Source organism: Hypanus sabinus, chromosome 9 (assembly GCF_030144855.1).
Source record: "Hypanus sabinus isolate sHypSab1 chromosome 9, sHypSab1.hap1, whole genome shotgun sequence".
Lineage (NCBI taxonomy): Eukaryota > Metazoa > Chordata > Chondrichthyes > Myliobatiformes > Dasyatidae > Hypanus > Hypanus sabinus.
The window spans coordinates 56,416,211-56,439,844 of NC_082714.1; the positions used below are offsets into that span (position 1 = coordinate 56,416,211).

The 23,634-nt window shown below is 41.0% G+C and overlaps 2 protein-coding genes across 10 annotated transcripts in view; one reads left to right on the top strand and one right to left on the bottom strand.

The window, feature by feature from the left end:
- The window catches only part of si:ch211-14k19.8 (interphotoreceptor matrix proteoglycan 2), a 64,280-nt gene extending 59,520 nt beyond the window's left edge, over positions 1 to 4,760 (top strand). For both annotated transcript variants that reach the window (XM_059979738.1, XM_059979739.1), the window contains 2 exons: positions 2,360 to 2,510; positions 2,964 to 4,760. In XM_059979738.1, the coding sequence (XP_059835721.1) occupies positions 2,360 to 2,510; positions 2,964 to 3,038 (226 nt within the window). In that variant the 3' untranslated portion in view covers positions 3,039 to 4,760. The remainder of the gene's footprint in view (positions 1 to 2,359; positions 2,511 to 2,963) is intronic.
- Positions 4,761 to 4,784: 24 nt separating this feature from the next.
- Positions 4,785 to 23,634, bottom strand: part of LOC132399425 (trinucleotide repeat-containing gene 6A protein-like) — a 162,299-nt gene continuing 143,449 nt past the window's right edge. For 6 of the 8 annotated variants that reach the window (XM_059979742.1, XM_059979746.1, XM_059979740.1 and 3 more), the window contains 8 exons: positions 23,408 to 23,557; positions 23,027 to 23,203; positions 19,502 to 19,642; positions 16,776 to 16,886; positions 16,082 to 16,300; positions 11,218 to 11,288; positions 10,046 to 10,185; positions 4,785 to 5,569 (listed from right to left, as the gene is read on the bottom strand). In XM_059979742.1, coding sequence (XP_059835725.1) covers positions 5,197 to 5,569; positions 10,046 to 10,185; positions 11,218 to 11,288; positions 16,082 to 16,300; positions 16,776 to 16,886; positions 19,502 to 19,642; positions 23,027 to 23,203; positions 23,408 to 23,557 — 1,382 coding nt within the window. In that variant the 3' untranslated portion in view covers positions 4,785 to 5,196. The remainder of the gene's footprint in view (positions 5,570 to 10,045; positions 10,186 to 11,217; positions 11,289 to 16,081; positions 16,301 to 16,775; positions 16,887 to 19,501; positions 19,643 to 23,026; positions 23,204 to 23,407; positions 23,558 to 23,634) is intronic. The other 2 variants (XM_059979748.1, XM_059979741.1) reach the window with 1 other exon arrangement.

Below are 23,634 nucleotides of genomic sequence, written 5' to 3' on the forward strand. Positions count from 1 at the left end.
CAACAGGAACACCACCCTCAATAAATTACTTTCCCCAAACAGTAAGGATGATCGACACCTCCACCCATTAATCCACTCCTGCACATCCTCAGGCATCACTACTTTATCATTTCCTATCAATCACTTTATAGATATACAATCATTTACAGTACTGTGCAAAAGACTTAGTTTTATATATATATACATCTCTAGTATGCCTAAGAATTTTGGCACAGTACTATATATAGGTTGAAATAGGAAAGTGATTGGACAACAGAAGTAAGAGTACTTAGCTTTGTATTCCAGATGGTGGTGTAGCAGCATCTGCAACGGCCTTTGAGGCAAGTGGTCCTGGCTTGAACCTGGCCGGCTCCTTGCACGCTTTCCGTCCATGCTGGGTTGAGCTTCGAACTAGCAACTCGGCCTCATAAAAAACAGACAAAAATGCTAAAGAAATGGCAAGGTTGCTGTCCGATGTGCACAAGGTGCAGAGATGAACGACAGATAGCGTTGTATTAGCTTAGTAGAATTAAGTGTTATTTGGTAACTGGATATAATATGCAGTACTGTGCACAAGTCTTAGGCACACAGCTATATACACACACGTGTCGAAAACGTTTGTATAGTACTGTATGTATTAAACTAACTTATGTATTTGTATTTGCTTTTTAAAAACTTGTGCTATCTTATTGTTCTTGTGTGTGCATCAGATCCAGAGTAACAGTCATTTAGTTCTCGTGTTCTGGAAATAACTTCGAACTGTCCAATTAATACACTACATCTGCCTGAAAAATTACTGACGTATTTGCCCACAGAAGCTTCTAACAATGTTACAATAATCAGTGTTTATTTCTTAAAGTTGACTGGCTTGGAGATGATTGTGGGGGTAACACTCCCTTGCTGTTTCTCAAAGATGCTGTGGAGAGGCAGTGTTCATAACTCACTGGAATATAACAACTCAAACAGTACAGCACTTTTCTTTATTCCACCCTGAAACGTTAGCATTGATCTTTAAGATCAATTCAGTGAGTGGATATGGAAATCCACAGCTTCCTGACTCAGCCTAGAGTGCTACAACTAAACCAGAGCTGACTGAAAGAAAGTTTCTCTGTTGCAGTGGGTTTTCCAGTTCAGAATCTAGACACTTTGAGAAATTCCCTCCTCAGTTACACAATGCAGAAATGAACCCTTCACCCCACCTGAACCTGGCAAATAGACCATACTTGGGCACAGGGCTGGAAATTAACCTCACTACTAAAAGATCCTTGCTTAATAGTCAGGGTTACAGTGGTTTCTCTGGGTAATAAGTTGTTAAATTTTGCTGCTGTTGTTTTGAGATTCTCAGTGTGAGGGTGGATGTTGGGAAGCTTGCCATGATCCCAAAATAACATCCGTTGTGACGTGATTCGGGTGGTGTTGAGGATGATGGACAAAGAGCTCTTCCACCCGCTCACCAGTTATCAAAGGGACCTCACAATTTTTCCCTTAGCCTTAATCTTTTTAAATCAAGGTGGTGTTGCTATATTGTCTCCAAAAATTCAGCATGGAAGTGTTAGTGCCCAAGAATTATTACACTATCAATTCCACCCACTCAGGTTTATCAAGGCCAACTTAAATGATTTATTTTAAGTTATGATTTATTACACAGCAAAAGTGAAAAAACCTGTAAATACTGGAAGCCTGAAATGAAACAGAACGCAAATCAGCCAGCTCCAAGAGAGAAACAAAGTCAACAAATTACTGTTTAATTAGAAAGGTCTTTGATCTGAACCGCTGTTTCTCTCTTCATAGATTTCTTAATGGGCATTGAGCCCATGAGCACTACCTCACTATTTTTGCACTACCTATTTAATATACTTACTGTAATTCATTTTTCTTCTATGTATTGCATTCTACTGCTGCCACAAAGTCAAATTTCACAACATATGCTGAAGATATTAAACCCGATTCTGAGATGCTGTCTGAACTGAGCGCATTAAGAATTGTTTCACTTATGTTTATTGCAATCAATAAACCGTATGTCTTTCTTCCAAGCAAGAATTCCCAGCCCCACATGCCTGATCATTGTGAGGCGAAGAGACCTGAGAACCTAGATCCAGCACGTGCTAATTTTGTTGCACTGAGGGAATAAGATGGAGAAGCTGGGAATGGGGAAAAGGAGAGAGAAAAAAAAACTAAAATGTGGGAGGTGGGTGGGAGATGGAAAGATACAAGAAACAAACCATCGGTCTCCCTTGCTTGATCGTTACCTTCTGTCCAGTTGTAAACTGATATACAAATGCTTATGTTGCTTAAGCATTATGTTGTCAATTTGGGAACAGTAGCACTCTTAACAGTCAATGCCAAGAATGTCTAGTGATGTTTGTTTTTTTCACTGCAGTTTACAAAATCTGGATGCTAGTATTAACAGCATCAACGAGTACATGGGAGACTCAGGGAAAGCCAGTGATATGTCGGTTTGCAGCTGGCCTGGTGAACCCTTCCGGTGGTCACCCTTCCCAATCCTGTACCAACTCGGCAGGGAAAGACCGGTGAGTATCACATCAGTCCCTTTGTATTTGTGACACTTTTCTTGGTGTTCCTCCGTGCAAGTAGCATTGAGGACAAGAAATAAGAGGAGCATAGTTGAGTTCACCCTTTGAGTGTTGAGGCTGACATTTGGTAGAACACCACCCTGCTAATCCAAATCACCACAGCAGAATTTGCTCAAGTAACCTACATCTCAGCAGAATGACTTCCCCCAAATGTTAGAGATAGCTTTAAAAGGGACCATGAATCGTGAGTGAGATTAGCTACTTCATCTGAGGGATGAATTACACAATTGCCAGTAACAAATATAATGGTAATCTTTACATTACTGAATGTGAAATTCATGCCGATTTGTAATGGGAGGAGTCAGAATGCATAAACCAATCTAGCTGTTGGAATAAATGGTCTGTTTGTGCTGTGGATTTCATGTTAAAAATCTAAATTTTCTCTTTCAGTTCAAAGCCAGACGGCCACACTCATACTATGAAGGGATGGAACTTGTGAGCATGGAAAGAAATTGGACGGCCTAAATAGCAATAGAAAACATTCATCACCCCCTTTTATAAAGGTCAGGCCTATTTTTTTTGGGTTGAGTACAGTTAGGCATCCTCATAGTGGATATTTCCATGTTTTTAAATTGGCCACCTTGTGTAAAAACAATTAGCCAGCCCATTTGGGTCTGGATTTTAATGTCACTTCCGTGAGTATTAGTTTCCTGTGGAAACAAGGCTCTGACCTCAGATTAAACAACACACCATCTGGATTCTGCACTCTGACCTCAGGCCTGTGTTAAACGATGAGCCATTTACTTTGGTTATCATAGAAGTGAGCACACACTCTAAGAAGGGTTGCAAAAGGGTGGGGCTCGCTCGTCTCAAACTTAAAGGATGTCCTCAGCTTTTAAGTATGTATTATGATGCTGCACAAGTGAGACAGACAGTGACATCCAATGATAAATCACAACACCAAAGAAGCAATGGAAGGGCAGGGGGAGAAATGCTGAGCAGCCAAAAACATCATGATTTATTAATATTTGAAGTAACTTCATAATCCAACACAACCAAATTATACATTTTACAATCACATTCTATTTGTAAACAGTTAAAAAGCCACTGACTTGTTTGCATCTTCCAACAGACAGTTAAAATGAAGGCAATGAAATGGTGGCATTGTCTGCATTGTTAAAATCGTGTCCTGGTTTGTCTCACTGAATGAATACATTTTGTGACAAAATCAAAATGTAAAATAACTCGTTTTCTGTTTAACTCTTTTATATGCAAATTCTAACATTAAAATGGCCTCTTATGGATGACAGTATGATTCTGTGAACCACTAGAGTTGATCACAGTATGCATAGTTACAGATCTCAGCCATTTTTTAAGTACAACAGTCAATTGGACAGTCACAATAGCAAAATACATTTAGCCACTCGATAATGGGAATATAAAGGAAGGGGGTGGTGGAAATAAAGTATATATACTACAACATGTCAGCAAAATTCACCTTCACTCATCATAAAATGACAGCAATTTCAAAGCAATAGCTGGAAACTCCGGCTTTAAGCAGTTAACTTGGCAAAAATAAAACAATGGTAATTTTACAGAGCAGTTTAATTCAGTGCTAAAAGTTGGAGAGGGGGTGTCCTACACAAAGCTACCATAAGTTTCTAACATGGGAAAGAGGGGGAGGGGGAGGGAACTATTTCCTGAGAACCATGCTCTTTCTCGTTTCAGGATATAGAGGAATAGAAAAAAAAAAGAACATGGTCAAAACACTGTTCAATATTCCCAGAGATAGAACATCTTCATCTGCAATTTTCTTTTTTAATTAAAAAAAATTATTTTCATTTATGATGGAAGAGTAAACATTTCCCCTCAGAAGTCTGTAAACAAGAGGGCACAACCAGGGCACCTCCAAAAAAAATGAAAGCTCTATTGAAAGTGCTGTACCCTCCTGGCTTGCAGGGTGGGGTTGCAAGTCACAGCTGTTGCCACAGTGTCACACTGCAGAGATTAAATTCTTTAGGTTTTCTTTAATCTTATTAAAATGTTTTGAAAAGAAGCAGGTTGGTGCAATACTTCTTTTTGAAACTGCAAGCTCAGTAATGATAACTTTGCTCTACAATACCACATTACGGTAAGTACATGTCAAGGCATATTAAAGAGCACACTTTTTTGCCATTTATTTCCTTGCTAAAAGAACATTTTTGAGTAAACATTTACACTTGAACTACCCTCTCCACCCTCCACCCCAACCCCACCCCCCACCCCGCCCTATTGCCAATTGGACAGGGAGACAGTATTCAGTGCAGATTTAACAGCTCACTCCCAACATCACCAAACTCAAAATAGTTTTGGAATTTAAGGAACAGACATGATGAGTGCACACAACTAGCTCAATTGAAGCAGTTTTTTTCCATGGATAGCACTATCTGGAAGTATAAATATATACTTTTCACATTTTTTAAACTATTGGCCTGCATGATTCAAGTATTAAAACTGATATGTTCTGGGCTAAAAGAAAGTGGAAATAAAGGTGCAGAACGGAACATTTCCACAGGTGACCCCTTTTCTCCTTCTCTCTCTCTCTCTCTCTCTCTTTCTGTCTCACACTCTCTCTTGTGTTGTAGGTGAAAAGTCCGATTAGTGCTGCTTTTCATGTTGAGGTCACAGTTTGAGTCATGTAAAGTTAAATGGACTCTCCACCTCCAAGATGATCAACGGGGAGGAAAGCATTTATGGGGGATGGGCTGCCGATTCCCCGCATATCATTGCTGCTTGGGGTTCCCCAGAGGCTAGTGGAATAATTAGGAGTACCCCAAAGTGAAGTGCCATGGAGGTCTCCACTACCAGTTCCTGACAGCCCAGCTCCATTCCAGTGACTGAGATCATTGCGGTTTGAGAATGGGTGGGAACTGTCAATGGATGCAATACGGTTCTGGCTGGATCCCAGAGACTGCCAGCCCAGAGAGGGCGTCAACGACTGGCCTTGTGCAAAGAAGCGATTAATCTCGTCTTCACTGGCAAACTCAGCAAGAATGGTAGTGTTCCCTAAAACACACCTGGAAGTCAAAAGGGAAATCAATCAAATAAACATTCAGCACCTGGAATGCAATAAAAATACCCATTTCATCATAAAGCCATGGACAAGTGGAAGAGAAACAGGAACTACTAGATCTATTCTGCATTGATAATAAGCAAACACCAACTGTGCTGTAAGTTTTTTAAAAACAGGAATGGCAGGAGTGGAAAAACGAGGTTCAGGGCTAGGAAAAGAAAGGCTGAAGGGGAGTATTATGTTACCGAAGGTTTACATGAAAAGCTATTAATTTACAATGCCTTGTAAAAGTGTTCAGCCCCCAACCCTTTGTTCACATAAATGAGTATTACAACCAGAGATTGATTAATTTAACTGATAATTTTTGTGAATCATAGGCTCTTCCCCCACAGTAGAACCCAAAAAACTGAATATGCATTAAAAAATAAAATTTCAAAAACAGCAATATCAGCAGTTTATAAGTATTCACCCCCCTTTGCTCAGTATTTATTTTACTTTGTATTTATTTACTGAGATTCAGTCCAGAAAAGACCCTTCTGGCCCTTCAAGCTGCCCAGCCAGTAACCCCGATGTAAACTTAGCCTAATCATGGGACAATTTACAATGACTAATTAACCTACCAACTGGTAGGTCTCTGGGAAGAAGCTGCAGCACCCTGAGGTGCTAATTAAAAACCCACATGGTCTTGGCCAGAACATACAAACTCCTTACAGGTAGTGATCAGAATTGTACCTGGGTCACTAGAACTGAAAAACGTTGCGCTAACCACAATGCTACTGCACCTCCTTGAACCACCTCTCTCAGCTACTACAGCTAATAATCTTTTTGGATACTCTCTATTAGCTTTGTATAATGCGATGGAGCAAGATTTGTCTATTCCTCCTTGCCAAATTGCTCAAGCTGAGCCGGGTTAGTTGGAGAGTGGCGATGGACAGCGATCCTGAAGTCTTGCCTGAGATATTTGATTGGGTTAAGGTCAAGACTCTGACTGGGTCATTCAAGGACATCAATTTTCTTCATTTGGAGCCATTCTATGGTTGCTCTGGCAGTGTGCTTTGGGTCATTGTCCTGCTAAAAGACGAAATTCCTCCACAGTTTAAGCTTTTTGGTAGAAGCTTGCAGCAGGTTTTTAATCTAAGGTCTCTCTGTATTTAGCAGCATTGATCTTTCCATCAATCCTGACCAGATTTCCAGTCACTGCTGCTGAAAAGCATCCCCATATGGTGGATACTTTCTCCACCATACATTACAGTAGGGATGGTGTCACCTGGCTGATGCACATATTAGGTTTATGCCACACGTACCAAGGGGTCAGTGTGGACATAGTGGAGGATAACAAACACCTGGGGATATGAATGGACAATAAACTGGACTGGTCAAAGAACACTGAAGCTGTCTACAAGAAGGCTCAGAGCCGTCTCTATTTCCTGAGGAGACTGAGGTCCTTTAACATTTACCCGACGATGCTGAGGATGTTCTACGAGGTTGTGGTGGCCAGTGCTATCATGTTTGCTGTTGTGTGTTGGGGCAGCAGGCTGAGGGTAGCAGACACCAACAGAATCAACAAACTCATTCGTAAGGCCAGTGATGATGTGGGGGTGGAACTGGACTCTCTGACGGTGGTGTCTGAAAAGAGGATGCTGTCCAAGTTGCATGTCATCTTGGACAATGACTCCCATCCACTCCATAATGTACTGGTTAGGCACAGGAGTACATTAAGCCAGAGACTCATTCCACCGAGATGTAGCACTGAGTGTCATAGGAAGTCACTCCTACCTGTGGCCATCAAACTTTACAACTCCTCCCTCGGAGTGTCAGACACCCTGAGCCAATAGGCTGGTCCTGGACTTATTTCCACTTGGCATGATTACCTTATTATTATTTAATTATTTATGGTTTTATATTGCTAAATTTCTTCATTATTCTTGGTTGGTGCAGCTGTAATGAAACCCAATTTCTCTCGGGATCAATAAAGTATGTCTGTCTGTCATATGACCACAAGACCTTCTTCCACATCTTTACAGTATCTTCTATGTTATGCTTTGCAAAGTTTTGCAGGCAAGGATATGCTTTACTTTAGTCAGGGATCCTTCCATAAATTCCCTTTTGGTGCAAGACCTTGGAGATTGTGGAGCCAAGGCCTTGCCCTATCTCCAGTTGTAGCCACTGAGTTCTGCAGCTCACTTAGAGTGACTGTTGGTATTACATTAGCCTCTCTTACGAGTGCCGTTCTTCTCTGGTGACTAAGTTTAGAGGGGTGACAGCGTGGCTGTGGTTTGATATTTTTCACGATGGACTGCACTGAACTCCAAGCTATATTCACTGCCTTTGAGATGGTCTTGGACTGTTCCCCAGATTGTGCTCTCTACTATCACTTCCCTGACTTGCCTTGAATGCTCTTTTGTCTTCATTTTGGTTTGATTTGTTGAAAATCTACCAAACTGCTGGACTGGTCAGTAAAAGAGAGTAAGACAATACCACAAAAGAAGAAAATTGAGTAAATGACCAAGCATTTACAATGATCAAGGCTTGCCTCAAAACGTGACTAAAGCCAGACTGACGCAACATGATGGGCTACATGTTCAAATGCCTGAGAAGAAGGGTAAGACAAGGTATGAAGGGAATGTTTGGAACTTAAAGGCGTCATATTCCCAGATCCTTTTGGTCTACGCACTCTTCAGTGCTCTACCATTTACTGTGCAAGTCCGACCCTGGTTTGTCACCACAAAGTGCAACACCTCACATTTATATGCATCAGATTTCAATTGTCACTTTTCAGCCCTTTTTTTGCAGCTAGTTCAGATCCTGCTGCAAGCTTTGATAGCCTTCCTCACTGACCACACCACTGCAGATCCAGTATACGACACTGCCATCAAAATCATTAATATAAATGACAAACAACCATAGACTCAGCACTGATATCTGCACCACACCACGAGTCACAGGGCCCTAGTCACAGAGGCAACCATTTATTACCACTCTATAGACTTCTCCTGTTTAGCTCATGCTGAATCCAATTTGCTACTTTATCCTAAACACTTAGCAACTGAAGCTTCTGGACCAGCCTTCCATGCAGAACTTTGTCAAAAGCCTTGCTAAAGACCATGAAGACAATTTCCACTGCCTTTTCTTCATCAAATTTCCTGGTAATGTTCTCGAAAAACTCAAGATTGGCTAGACACAACCTACCACACACACAAGGCCATGTTGAGTATCCCCAATCAGGCCCTGTCTATCGAAGTATATACTGTTCCTTAGAATACCTTGAAATAATTTACCCACTACTGACATCTGGCATATAGGCCTATAAATTCGTATCTTATTCTCAGTGTCTTTCATGAACAATGGAACAACTTTAGCACTCCTCCAGTCCTTCAGCATCTCACCCATGGCTACGGACACTTTAAATACCTCTGCCAGGGCATCTGCAATTTCTGTATAGCCTCCAAGGGGACACCCTGTCAGGCCCCAAGGAGCTTTCCACCTTAATTTGCCTCAAGACAGCAATCACCTCCTCTTCTGTAATCCGCATATGGTCAACAGCCTCACTACTATTTTGTCTCAGTTCTATAGACCATATTCTTTTTCCCACTAAATACTGATGCAAAAAATCTACTTAAGATCTGTCAGCTCCATGCCTAGACAACCATGCTGATCTTCAAATGCTTTGCTTTTGCTCTTAATACATCTCCAGAAGCCCTTGGGATTTCCCTCAAGTGTTCTTTTGCATTTCTGATACTCCTCAAGCACCTCATTTATTCCTTGCTGCTTATAATTGGCCCGTACTCCTTAACCAGGATCTGTTAAAAACCAAGGTTCCCTAAAGGCCTTGCCATTTATTCTAACAAAAACATACAAATACTGCACTCTCAATTGTTCACACTTTTGAAGACTTCCCACTAAGCAAGCATCCCTTTTTGCCAGAAAACAACTTATCACAATCTAAACCTGCCAGATCCTTTCTGACGTCATCACAATTAGACTTTCTCTAATTTAGACTCAATACTGCAGTGATCTGTTGTCAAAAGAAAGCAAACCTTATCTCAAAGAGCTTGGAAAAGGTGGATATCTTAAAAGAAGCTTCAAAGAAGACAATCACTGAATAACTGCATCCATTGCACAACTTCTCTGACCCTCTCAAGTAATATCACATCCTGTAACACGGAGACCAGAAATATATATTTCTTTTTCCTCCCACATATTTCACTTGATGTTGTTTCTAAATTAAATATTATTAAAATAATTTGCTGACTAATGCTTTCGGTGATAGGCAGCAACTCTGCATCAAATACGAGTTCCAGCGCTGTATAAATAAATGTCCAAAACCCGCACATCAATACAAACCTTAGGCTCAGCTAGATTAAGGTTCAAACTTCTTGCTTCACAAGATAATTTATGTACTTTCTAAATCCCTTCCCCTTCTTGGAAATTAACAAAATTCCCACCATACGTCCGTTAGTCAAGCTCAGGTGCTACTTACATGTGCAGAGATTTCTGTGCCTTGGCTGCCTCTTCTTTCGAACTGTAACATACCAAAGCGTTTCCATGGGGCAGGTTAAGGTGGAATGTTATTAGTGGGCCGTGCTGCATGCACAGTGTACGCAAGGTGGAGCCGTCAATCTGAAGGTTAAAGACACAGCAAGAGTCCATTCAGCGAGATTAATACAGGGCAGCAAAATGTCTACAACTTGCACTTATATGGAGGTTTTGTATAGCAAATCCTTCCAAAGGTGATACAGAGGAATGATTAATGGTCAACATTGAAGAACAAAAAGTACAGATGACCAACAGATCAAAATAAAGTAGATTTGAGAAGGATTTGTAAAAAAGAGGTGGAGAAGTTTATGGCGGGAATTAAGAGTTACAGCTTAGGCGGCTAAGGCATGGCTGACCTAGTGGACAGAAGGTAGTTAAGACCAGAACTGAAGGCAAAGCTGAACTCTATATCCCAGAAAACACACCAACATAGATGAGCTTTAAAATAGAAAGTACGATGAGTAGTTTCCAAAGTAGAAAACATAACCCAGTTCACCAAGAAATTCAAACTGTAGGGAGGACTATAGCATGTTCAGATTTGCATTCTGCTGAGCTGCACACTGTGATAATGAGCTACAATTTCCATTAACCTTTGTTAAGTTAGTTAAGTCTCCTGGGCTAGAGAAATAATCTAATCATCCAGACATCCGGCTATCCAATGACCTGGAAAATGTCCCAGTGGGAAGGCAAAACTGGACAGTTGGTGATGCTTATCTCAAATCACATAAGGACATCTGGACAAAGTAACAGAATGCTGTCAATCTGTGCGTGAAATTTCTCTTAATTCAGAAAGCCATGCCTTTGGAGTGCTAGAAGAGAATGGGAATGGGTTATGGTGCAGATCATTCTGAAGATTTAAAAAGTGAAGGTTTACTTTGCTTGTAAATTACAATGATGCTTGCAGTACATTTATAAAGCGGCAACATATTAACAACCTTTTCCTTTCCCAATTTGCAAACTTGTCTCTCATGCATTTCCTTAATGGTGAGCCAAGGATACTGAACAGCTGTCAGATTTTCAGTTTTAAATCAAAACTATATCTGTGGTGGGACTGACAGGTGAATTATTGTGCACAGGATTACTGAATCAATGCTTGAATAAAATGCATTCACTTACCTGAGGCGTGAGGTTCTTGAGAACAAGCCAATTTGTTATTCTCCCTGAGCTGATGTCGCCCCAGCTAGGACCTGCAGAAAATCCAACAAAAGGATGTAATGAACTCGCTGCATCACTCCTAATCACATGCCCACCGAAGTTAAATTACTTAAATTAACGACCAAAACCAGCATTACTAAAAATAAATGCATTTAAAGTCAACAAAAGGCAGTAAAATGTACCTTGTGCCTGCATGCGAAGGACTTCAGCAATGCTGGACCAGCATATTGTCCAGATTAATGGATGTTATTCATTTATTGTTTCAATGTTATGAAAAAAAATTTCCCAGTGAACCCGTAAGCTAAAAGGGGGTGTGGAAAACAGAACCAGGCAAATCTCTTAAGAAACTGAACCAGCTGAGCTATGGGGCAAGGGACACAGGAAACAGAACCAGGTGAATTACAGGGGAGTGCAGGAACCTGGACTCTGATGCATTAATGGAGAATGGGAATCAGCAAACAGTGAGCTAGATGCCTTACCATCAGGACTTCCAGATAGTTGGATACAGACTTGTATAATGTATAAGACTAACCAACAATTATCAAGAAAGTTTCCAAGAATGATTATGTAATCTGTAAATCTCCACAGCATAACTAACTGCACAGAGAAAGGAAATTAAAGCAAGGATCTTTACAGCCAAGATTTACAATACAGTCGGCCCTCCTTATCCGCGGGGGATTGGTTCCGAGATGCCCCACCCCCCCGATACCAAAAATCGCAGATGCTCAAGTCCCTTATTTAACCTGTTTCAATGCAGAGGACTTTAGGACCCAGAGGAACCCCGGACTTCATTTAACCTGTTTCACAGCAGTGGTCTTTAGGACCTGGCGCTGCTCTGAATCCGCAGTGTTTCTGTTCATGAAAATAATCACGATCACAATTGAAAATAAGTGGAAGTAAAAAAGCGATCGGAAAGAGGTGAAACACCATCGGTCATTGGAAAAGCGTTAGGATACAGTCGGTCAACGATCGGAACAGTTGTAATGGAGCATGTGTAAGGCCCTGCCCTGATGAAAGCTACAATTATTACTAAGCAACCCAGTGGTTTAATTATTGAAATACATATGTTTCTTAAGTGTTTTATATGCATAGAAAGGTAAAATATGTACTATATACTAAGAAAAACGTTTGACTAACTGACGCTAAATAATACCGGATGTACTTGTTCCCACTTCAAATCCGACTTAAAGATGGACTCAGGAACGGAAGTCGTTCATAACCCGGGGACTGCCTGTACTTTTAAGTCATTTCTAGATTACTTATAATACCCAGTAATATGTAAATAGTTGTTATACTGTATTGTTTAGGGAATAACGACAAGAAAAAATAGTCTGTACATGCTCAAATAACAAGTGCTGGAGAGAGAACTTCCAGGTTTTCCTGTTCCGTGGTTGGTTGAATCTGCGCATGCGGAATCCGCGGATAAGGAGGGCCAACTGTATATCAGTACTTGGTTTATAGAGCTTAGATGGCGACTAATCTGGACATTGGAAGTTTTGAGAGGAGGACATTTCACTCAGGTTCCACATTGCCTGAGTGGAAAAGGAAGCAGTTGCTTCAACATAATAGAGGCTTGACCAACAACCGATTCGCACTTGGGATTAATTAGCAAAAGCAAATTAAAGGAAGGCAGGAGCAAGCGCAGTGGCCATTGTTGGAGTGGACAGAGTCAGAGTAGTGATCTTGAGGCTTTAGCTGCTCAATGCTTCAGTCAGAGAACGCAAAGAAAGGAAAAGCTCAAGGCTAAGTGTTTTATCTCCTACAATCTGCTCAGCCAGGACAGTAAGATGCCAGGCAGGCTAGTGTGATGCTCCTCTGATGGGATGTGGGAAGGTAGGGAGACCTCCAGTGTCTCTGATGACTACAACTGCAGGAAGTGCATTCAGCTGCAGTTTCTAACAATCCTTGTTAAGAGGTTGGAGCTGGAACTGAGTGAACTCTGGATCATTTAGGAAGCTGAAGGGTTGATAGATAGGACATGGAGAGAGGTAGTTACACCCAGGGTGTAGGACAGAGGAGACTGGGTGACAGTCAGGAAGAGGAAAGGGGTTAAGGAGGCAGTGCAGACATCCTGTGGTTATCTCCTTCAACAACAGATATATCATTCTGGAAACTGTTGGGGGATAGGTGGGTTGACCTAACAGCGGAAAGTCACGATGGTCAGGTCTCTGGCACTGAGTTCCAACTCTGTGACTCAGAAGGAATGGGGAGAGAAGGGGCACATTGTGGTGATAGGGAATTCATTAGGTAGAGGAGGACTGGAGGTTCTGTGGGCAACAATGAAATTCCCGGATGGTACATTATCTTCCAGATGCCGGAGTCCAAGACATATCAGATCGAGTCCTCAGCATTCTTATGTGGGTAGGTGAACAGACAGAGGACATGGGTAGGACAAGTGACAAGGTTCTGCATAGGGACAGGACTTACGTGTCAAGTTAAAAGGCAGGACTTCCAGGGTTGTGATCTCAAGGATTGCTACCTGTACCACGTGCTAGTGATGCCAGAACTAAGAAGATTATTCATGGCTAAGGAGTTGGTGTAGGAGGGAAGGCATAAGATTTTTCGATCATTGGGCTCCCTTCCACGTAAGGTGGGACTTGTTCAGAAGGGATGGTTTGCACTTGAACTGGAAGGGGGGGGGGGGGGGGGCCAACATCTTGGTGGGAAGGCTTGTTACTGCTGCATGGTAGTGTTTAAATTAGAGTTTCAGAGGGGTGGGAACCAACCAGAACAGTTAGTGGACAGGCTGGGGAGGCAGATATTGGTGAGACCGCAGACAAAGATAGGAATCAAAAGGTCAAGCATGGTGTGACTAATATTAAAGAGGATACCAAAAGTTTCTTCAGATACCTAACATGTAAAAAGAGATGCGAGAGTGGATATCGGACTGCTAGAAAATGATGCTAGAGAAGTAGTAATGGAGGACAAGGAAATGGCAAAGGAACTGAACATGTATTTTGCATCAATCTTCACTGTGGAAGACATTAGCAGTGTTCTGGAAGTTCCAGGTGGCAGGGGTCATGAAGTGTGCGTAGTTACCATCACTAGGGAGAAGGTTCTTGGGAAATTGAAAGGTCTGAAGATAGATAAGTCACTTGGACCAAATGGTGTATATCCCAGGGTTCTGAAAGAGGTAGCTGAAGAGATTGTGGAGGCATTAGTAATGACTTTTCAAGAATCACTAGGGTCTGGAATGGTTTCAGAAGACTGGAAAATTGCAAATGTTGCTCCAATCTTCAAGAAGGAAGAGAAGCAGAAGAAAGGAAACTATAGACCAGTTACTCTGACCTTAGTGGTTAGGAGGATGTTGGTGTCGATTATTAAGGATGAGGTCTCAGGGTACTTGGAGGCACATGATAAAACAGGTTGTAGTCAGCATGGTTTCCTCAAGGGAAATTCTTGCCTGAAAAATCTGTTGGAATTCTTTGAAGAACAAACAAGTGGGATAGACAAAGGAGAATTGGTAGATGTTGTGTACTTGGATCTTCAGCAGGCTTTTGACAAGATGCCATACATGAGACTGTCTAACGATCTACAAGCTGATGGTATTACAGGAAAGATTATAGAATGGATAAAACAATGGCTGATTGACAGCAGGCAAAGTGTGGGAATAAAGGGAGCCTTTTTTGGTTGGCTGCCGATGACTAGTGGTGTTCCACAGGGGTCTGTGTTGGGACCAATCCATTTTATGTTATATACAAATATAGATGAAAGGGCAGGTAGTTTTGAGGAAGTAGAGAGGCAACAGAATGGGCATAGAAGTGGCAGATGGAATACAGTGACGGGAAGTGTATGGTCATGCACTTTGGTGGAAGAAATGAAAGGGTCGACTATTTTCTAAATTGCAAAGCTGAGATGCAAAGGGACTTGTGCAGGATTCCCTCAAGGTTAACTTGTAGGTCAAGTCTGTGGCGAGGAAGGCAAATGTGATGTCAACACTCATTTCAAATGGACTAGAATATAAAAGCAAGGGTGTAATGTTGATAATTTATATAACACTGCTGACGTCTCACTGGGAGCAATTTTGGGCTCCTTATCTTAGAAAGTATGTGCTGCAACTGAACAGGGTTCAAAGGTGGTCCATGAAAATGATTCTAGGATCGAATAGCTTGTCCTATGAAGTGTGTTTAATGGCTCTGCGCCTGTATTCATTAGAGTTCAGAAGAATGAGGGATGAACTAATTGAAACCTATCGAATGGTGAAAGGCCTTGATAGAGTGGATGTGGAGATGATGTTTCCTGTGATGAGACCAGAGGGCAGAGGCTCAGAACCGACGGGTGTCCTTTAGAACGGAGATGAGGAGAAATTTCTTTAGCTAGAGAGTGGGTGAATCAGTAGTATTCTTTGCCACAGGCAGTTGTAGAGGCTGTATATTTACGGCAGAGGTTGTTGGATTCTTGATTGGTCACGGCACGAAGGGATATGGGGAGAGGACAGTCATTTGGGACTGAGAGGAAAATTAGATCAGCCATGATGAAATGGTGGAACAGACTTGGACGGACCAAATCACCTAATTTTGCTCCTACATTTAACGGTCTTAGAAGTTAGAAGTCATGACAGGAATGAAAGAGTGAGTAACGTAAAGGAGTTTTACTAAGTGCAAAATATCAGAACAATAAAACTTGGATAATCTAGATTCGGAATGTCCAGAAATCCCAATGGTTCAGAGTGCCAGAGAGCATGAGAGAGTGTGTGTGCATGCGCGCAATGTGACAGGAACTAGAGTTGGAGTCTGGAACACCAGGTTTCAGGAATCTGCAGGAGTTACTCAATTAGCTGTTACTACAATAAAAGAGTACAGTCAGACTGATGCCCACTTCTTACCATGGTTGTATCTGGAGTCGGAACTCCCCCATCCTCCACCCATGCGCAGCGAGCTGTTTCCCCATGAGGATGAAGGCTTCTGATTGGTCAGCCCTGGTGGTGGGCGGGACGGAGCAGTAGTGTTTTTGGGTGGCAGGGGGACTTTCCACAGTTCATGAGCAAGGGAAGCATTGGTAACTGGACCAGGAGACCAGGTGGACTTGGGGTCACCAATTCTGGCTGAAGAAAGGGAAACACATACAAAACATCAGCTATATTCTTACCACAAATATGCTACAACCAGTCTACATATACTTAATTTTTTTTTAAAGAGCTCACTAAGTGATCCACCACCCCATCCCATCAGCTGAAGGTAGGTAGCAATATGGCAGTTATCAGTATCAGGTTCTTAGGTGAGAAGGGGTTACTGGATCTGGGAGCTCTTATCAGATAAGGCGCTGACCATGTAGAACCATCCTCACCACTTCCTAGCAGATGACTATTGGATTACTTGTTGCAGGGTATACATTTGTTTTCTTTGATTAATGAAATGGCCTTATTTTTCAAATTCTCCCCAATCAAAAGAGCAGCTTCATCTACAATGTCATGCCTTGCAGGTGAAATGCAATGCAAAGAGATCTCCACAAGAGTTTTATGCACACATGTAACTGGTGAAGGAGCTTTATATTGATTAGTTTCGCACTAGGATTCCTACCTGGAGTGCTTTGTGCTGTACTGCTGAGGGAACTATTGTAGCTGGAGGCACCAACAAGGGACCAGGCACTAGTTGAAGGCAGCGTGGTGTTCATAGATGAGGATGACCCTACTGAACACACAGAGTGACACATCAATGATTTGCTGGAGGCTTCAGGTACAAATTATTTACATCCACATTATAAAACGAGTGAAATCCTAGCTGGAAATGCAAAAAATGCAGAAAATCATAAGCATAATTTTATCAAAAGGTCCAGATCCCTCTGTCCCATCTTCTCCTTTTACGTTAGTCACTCAGGTGATATAGCCTCTGATTCTTGTTACTCAAAGCCTCTCAGTAACCTCTGCATATGTACTATAGTTGTACAACTCAAACAGGTAACCTGAGAGAAGCTTTCCATCCTATAGCCTCATTTAAATATTTATCCGTTTTCGATTGGCAGTGCTTTAGGAAATGGAATGGACACCCAATTAGCTAGGGGTACAGGATGCACAGATTGTTACTGAACTAGCAATCCCAGAGGGACCTTATGCAAGATTTCAACCCTAGATGTCAATAGTTCCTTTTTTCCTACTGAGTCTCCTGCAGCACATTATTTGCTGCCACTAGTTGTAAATCATTTATAATTTTATTCATAATGCAGTGATACAAGATTAAGTGCCACCAAAAGTAGATACAGAATTTGCATTTAGTTAAATGCTCTAATAAGAAGAAAAGCTAACCTTTGCAATGGTGACCATGGAACTATAGGAATACCATAACATTCTTTAGGAAAGGAAATCTGATGCATTCACCTGACAACACTTTGCATACTTTAAAATCTAAAAACCAGTAGAAGTAAAATTGTCTTCCCCACAGTCTGCATCCTTCTTGGCCAGATTATCCCTGATTGTATCTTTTGCCATCAAGTAAGGCAATAAACTGTTTTAAAAGTTACTCAGAAAATGGACTGCCAGGAGCCGTATCAGTCATATTGAAAGATCCTCAAGGCCCAGCCTCATGAAGCTGCGACACAAGACTGCATGGGTGTAATAAACCATGTAATAGAGCTGAGCTATCTTACAACCAAATTATCAAACTTATGCTATCTTGCAAATCTAGATATAAATGACAAGGGAGAATTAAACATCTAATAGGAGGCAGTGACAGCTCCACAATTGTAGGGCTTAGCACGCGAGCACCAAAGTCAAAGCTGAAATACGTGTTCTGGTACAATTACAACACTGGTGTCTATCCAACAACATGGAAAACTTTCCAGATATGTTTGGTCTGCAAAATGAAGGACAATCTGATTGAGCTAATACCATGCAATTCGGCTCCCAATCACAAACAAAGTAATAGAAAGTGCTGTTGGCTCCTCAACCAGAATCTAACTCAAGGATGCCAAAATTAGGTTTTACTGGAACCACTTGCCTCAAGGTCTCATAGTAGACTTAGCCTGAGCATAGACCAAAAAATCCGACAAATGTGTGGCCACAAAGTGATCTGGTAAAACTGAAGTCAATGGGCATCAAGGCAAAATCAGTTTGCAGTGGCTAGAATTGCTTGAGCAGGGGAAGGTGGTTATAGTGTTGGAGACCAATCACAATTGCCTCCTGGACTTCACTGCAACAGACATTAGCAAATGAAATATCCATATCTGCAAGTATTAATACATAAACATTCAGACATTAGTTGGTATGTGGCAATTCACATTCTTGCCACCTAAGTGCCAGGCGAAAGCCAACAATATTCTAACTACCTATCTTTGACATACATGGTACTACCATTGCCATGTACCATCCCATCAGCTGCCTTAGGTTCACCACTGAACTGAAATTCAGCTGGACCAACAAGAGGTTGTGTATCCATCACTGTGCAATGAAAGCTCCCGATTCTCCAAAGCTATTCTACCATGTACAGCTGCGGCTCCAATAACATTCAATAAGTCTTGCACTGTCCAGACAAAACAGCCCATTTGAGTGGTACCTAATCCATCAACCCATACAACAATTCCCTCTGCCATTAACCCACACTACTGCAGTGCTAACTCAGTTAGCTAGTATACACTGTCAGGTCCTTCCAAACCCATGACCACTACCACCAAATAAGGTAGATGCATCAAAATCACCATCTGTGAATTATTTTCAAATACAAACATCATCTTGATTTGGAAATAATCATTAGATCCAATAAGATAGCTCATCATCATCTTCTCCTCAGCAGTTAGAGAGAAATGCTGCCCTTGGTGGTGATGCCCTCATCCAGCAAAATCAATTTTAAGAATTGCCAATTATGTACTGATTGGCCAGTTTAGTTGATACCTCAATAAGCATCAAAACAGATGCCTTCTTAAGCATTAGATGTGATTCAGCTGGCAGGACATTGGCTTGAAGTCTAAGTTGCTTGGTTGAATTCTCACTTTTGAATTTCAACAGCATAATCTTAACTGATAATTCGCTGCAGTACTTAAACACACCCCACAGCTGGATGTCTTTCATTTTGGACAGCCACCTTGGCAGTGAGTGGAACACAGACTGGTTTGCAGAATGATCTATTTGCTGGACTATCTCAGATTGGCATTATGATACCCAAGCCAATACTTAACCTTCAATCAACATCACAAGAACAGTCTTGGTCTTCTGTCTAGCTGTTAAGCTTCCTATGTTATAACAATGACTATACTTGTAAATACACGTTATATAACGTACTTTCAGCTGAAAGAACAGGGGGAGGAAGAGACTTACTATTGTTCCTGTCCCTGAGGAGGTCAAGATCCCGGGCAGTAGAGATCGACAGATTGGTCATTACACTGCCAGGAGTGACGTAAGGGTCAGTTTCAGGGTCAATGTTTTGATAACCTTTCCAAGGCTCACCAGGACGAAATTCTAGACGGAAGAACCAAACACACTAAAGTTTAGGATACAAGGGGCAGCATATTTGGGAAACATACATAGATGCAGTAAATTCCTACGCCTGAAAGCTATAAATATAAAACCCTGTACATAAAGAAGCCAAGGCACAAATCTACAACCTACTAGTATCTTTGGTATGCAACCACTTAGCTAGATTTCTTCCCCCCCCCCCTTTATAACAACAGACTTTAAAGAACCATAAGAACACACCATCCAGAGTGGTAAATTTATCTAGCCCATTCCCTCCAAACAGTTGATGTAACACCACACAATTTCTACCTGCTCACCAGATCTGTATAATAATGACATCGCAACTAACCTTTCTGAATGAATCAATGTATGACACAAGCAGGATTAAATAAGATATTAAATATGTGCTACTTCTAATGAGCTAAATATTAGCACTTGAAACTAGGGTGTTATCACCTTAAAAGAATCACTACTGAATACCAAAAATGTGAGGTGCATCAAAGAAAACCCTTATAAAGGTTTGACAGGAAATCTCAAGTTCTGTGAACCCAGAAACTTTAGAAAAATAACAAAGGCTATGGATCCCACACAATGAAGGGTATTGTAGTAATGCAGTCATTAAATTGCCAGATGAGCAACCCAGAGACCCAAGTTCAAATCCTACCATGGCAGCTATGGAATTTAAATTCAACTATTAATTGGGAATTTAAAACAAAAGTCACAAGGACCAAGAAAACACAAGATTCTTGTAAACTGATCTGGTTTTATAACATCTTCAGGGGAGTAAATTTGATCTAGTTTGGCCTATATATAATTGAAGGCCCATAATGAGGAAATTTACTCATACTTTCTGTGAAATGGCCTGGCATGCTAGGATAATTAGGAATGAGCAATAAATCCTGGCTTTGGCAATCATGGCCATATTGAGAAATGAATAAGGTAAAACAAATACTTTTGAAGACAAACTAAAAAAAATGCTTTTTGCATTCCAAGCAAGTAGTGAGCAGATCAGGTTGGACCCGACTGAAACACGTTGACAAATATCAAAATGCCACCCAACCTACTGGGATTATTCCATATTTTTCTTTATTCCAGACTGCCAGGAATTATTTTTCTCTGTATTTAAATTCAAAACATGTTTTTGCCTCTCTTCTACTTTCCTTCTATTTAAATCTTTTCCAGACAGATTAGCTGATATTAACAAGCTCTCTTAGCTATCAACAACTGAGTTATCCCTTTTCGACCAGCCTCCACCCAATCAGTCACCTGATTTTGCTGCCTCTCTCTTTGCGGCAACACAAAATCCCTGCTCTCTAACTTTTGCACTTGGCCAGGCATTCAATGTGCCAAAACGATAGGAAGTTTGCTCTGTTGTTTATAGTCTTGTTATATAATCTAGCAGTGAAACATGAAAATATTAGGCAGTACACCTCTTCTCTTCACCCATTTCATAATAAAATGTGAAAACCTCATTCACTATTTCCTCACCGTTAAAAAGATTACTAAATACCCTATAAAGGCGGCAAATTAAAATCCACTTGGAATTAAACATGATTTTTCACTTGAAGCTACATGCACAATTAAATATTAATAGGTTCAAACTGCAGAGCCAAGTTTCTGGTAGATATTTGATGCTCCAGCTGACTGCCACAGTGAGGAAGAACAATGTCCAGACACACACAAAATGCAGTACTATCATGTGCCACAAGGTGTCCCTGTAATTTAGCATACAGCACCATGCAAAAATCTTAGGCACAGTTTAAAAAAATTATGTTAAGTGAGGACATTTTCAAAAAAAAAATGAAGTTTCTAAATATAAAGAAAATACTATAAAGAGCAGTAAACAGGAAACCCAATTAAAATTAATATTTGGTGTGACCACCCTTTGTGTTTAAATCAACTCTCTTAAGTACACTATCGTGCAGCTTTATAAGAAAATTGACTGGTAGGTTGTTCCAAGCATCTTGGAGAACTTGCCAGTTCTTCTGAAGACTTTAGCTGTCATGCTTGTTTCTGTCTCTCCCAATCTGTAATCCCAGATGGCCTTGATGAGATGTTGAGATCAGGGCTCTGTGGAGGCCATACCATCTGGTGCAGAAGTCCTTGTCCTTCTTTTCACTGAAGATAGTTATTAATGACTTTGGCTGTGTGTTTAGGGTCTTTGTTCTGCTGCAGAATGAAGTTGGATCCATAAGATGCCTCCCTGATGGTATTGCATGATGAATGAGAAACTGCTTTCACTGCTCAGGATTCCATTAATTCTGACCAGTTCACCAACTCTATTTGCAGAATCGTAGCTCCAAACCTGCAGGGAACCTCCACAGTGCACTGTTAGCTGCAGTCAGGCATCCATGTCGTGCTTCCCAGCTCTAATGATGACAAACTGCCTCTTGTTTGAGTCAAAATTTTCAAGTTTTGACTCTAGTCGACAGCACTTGCTGCCATTGTTCAGCACCCCAGTCCTTGTGTTTTTGTGTGTAGCTGAGTCTACTTTGTTTCCACATTGGAGGAATGGATTTTTGGCAGAAACTCCTCCATGAAGACCACTTCTGAGAAGACCTCTCCAGACTGTAAAGGTTTTGGTGGTTTCTTTGAGTTCAAAGCTGATAGCAGTCCTCAACTTCTTTTGATTTAGAAGGGACTTCAGTTTCATCTTTCTCTGTTCCATGGCCAACCACTGTGTTTCAGGTCCTCAACCTTGCCTGTTTCTTTGTGCTTCTTCAGAAGAGCTTGGACAGCATATCTTTAAACTCTTTATGTGCCGTGAAATTTCTGCTTAGGTGAGACCTTGCTGATGCAGTACGACTACCTTGTGACTTGATGTGGCTTAATTGACGAATTGACGACTTGAAGATTAAACTGTCACACTGCCACACTCTCAACTTTTAATGTGGTTGTCCTTCGCTGAGTTTGAGTCCTTCTATACTTGTTTCTGTTTCAATTAATCAGTTTAGTTCATTCAACTCATTATGTCATTGATCATTAGTGCCTGTTTGTTATCGTTGTTTAATCATGCACGGGGCTATATATTTACAAATTAATCAAGTTTTTATTTGAAAAGTGGTCTATTATTTAATATGTTACTTTAACAAAATACCAAAAAGATTCTGTGTAACATTTAATCTTTTGGAAAATGAATGTTTGGAAATCTAAAGTTTACTCTTGTTTACTCACACTAATGCAGAAGACAGAAAATAAACATCAAAACAGATTTATATAAAAAATCTAAGGTGCCTAAGACTTTCGCACAGTATCGTATCTTGAAAATTATTTCTGGAATATTTCAACACGCTGAATCCTGAAACGGGGTCCAGGAATTGCAGAAGGCTTTAGATTTTAAATTTTACACTTAAAATTGTCTTCCATCTGACTAAATGCACATCTTACCTGGTGGCCAATTAACATTGCTAGAGAGCTTATCACTGGGTGATTTGGCACTTGGCCAGCCATCTCCAACAGATCCAGGAGGACTGGCCAGAGACTTCATGGAAATGTCAAAATGACCAAAAGGAGATTCTTCAAGCAACTTTCCAGAACAAATACTAAGACCACTTGAAGTAGCACCTAAGGGGAAAAATGCCAAGTTTTAGTTTACTGTAGGCAATTCAGGAAAGAATGAGAGATAACTGCTTAATCTTTTACAAGTGACTTTACACAAGTGACAGCCCAGACACAAGATCCAACAGCCAAAAGACTCTTTCTGCTGGGCTACTTAAGTGACTAGGGACCTACCACTGATATCAGACCTAAAAGTTAATCATGCCTTACCATGTTTGCTGGAGTTTTGATCAAGAGAGGAATTAACAGGAAGGCTTTCCGAGGCAGTCCATTGCTTTAATCGAGACTGTTGGGTTTGTGGCTCTTTCAGGTTAACAATACTGCCGAAATCCAGGGGTACATTCAAGTTTGGATTCAAGCCTTAAAAAGAAAGTTAACTCTGTATTAAAGCCATGAAGATATAGATGTACCACCTTAAAATGGAATTTACACAGTGC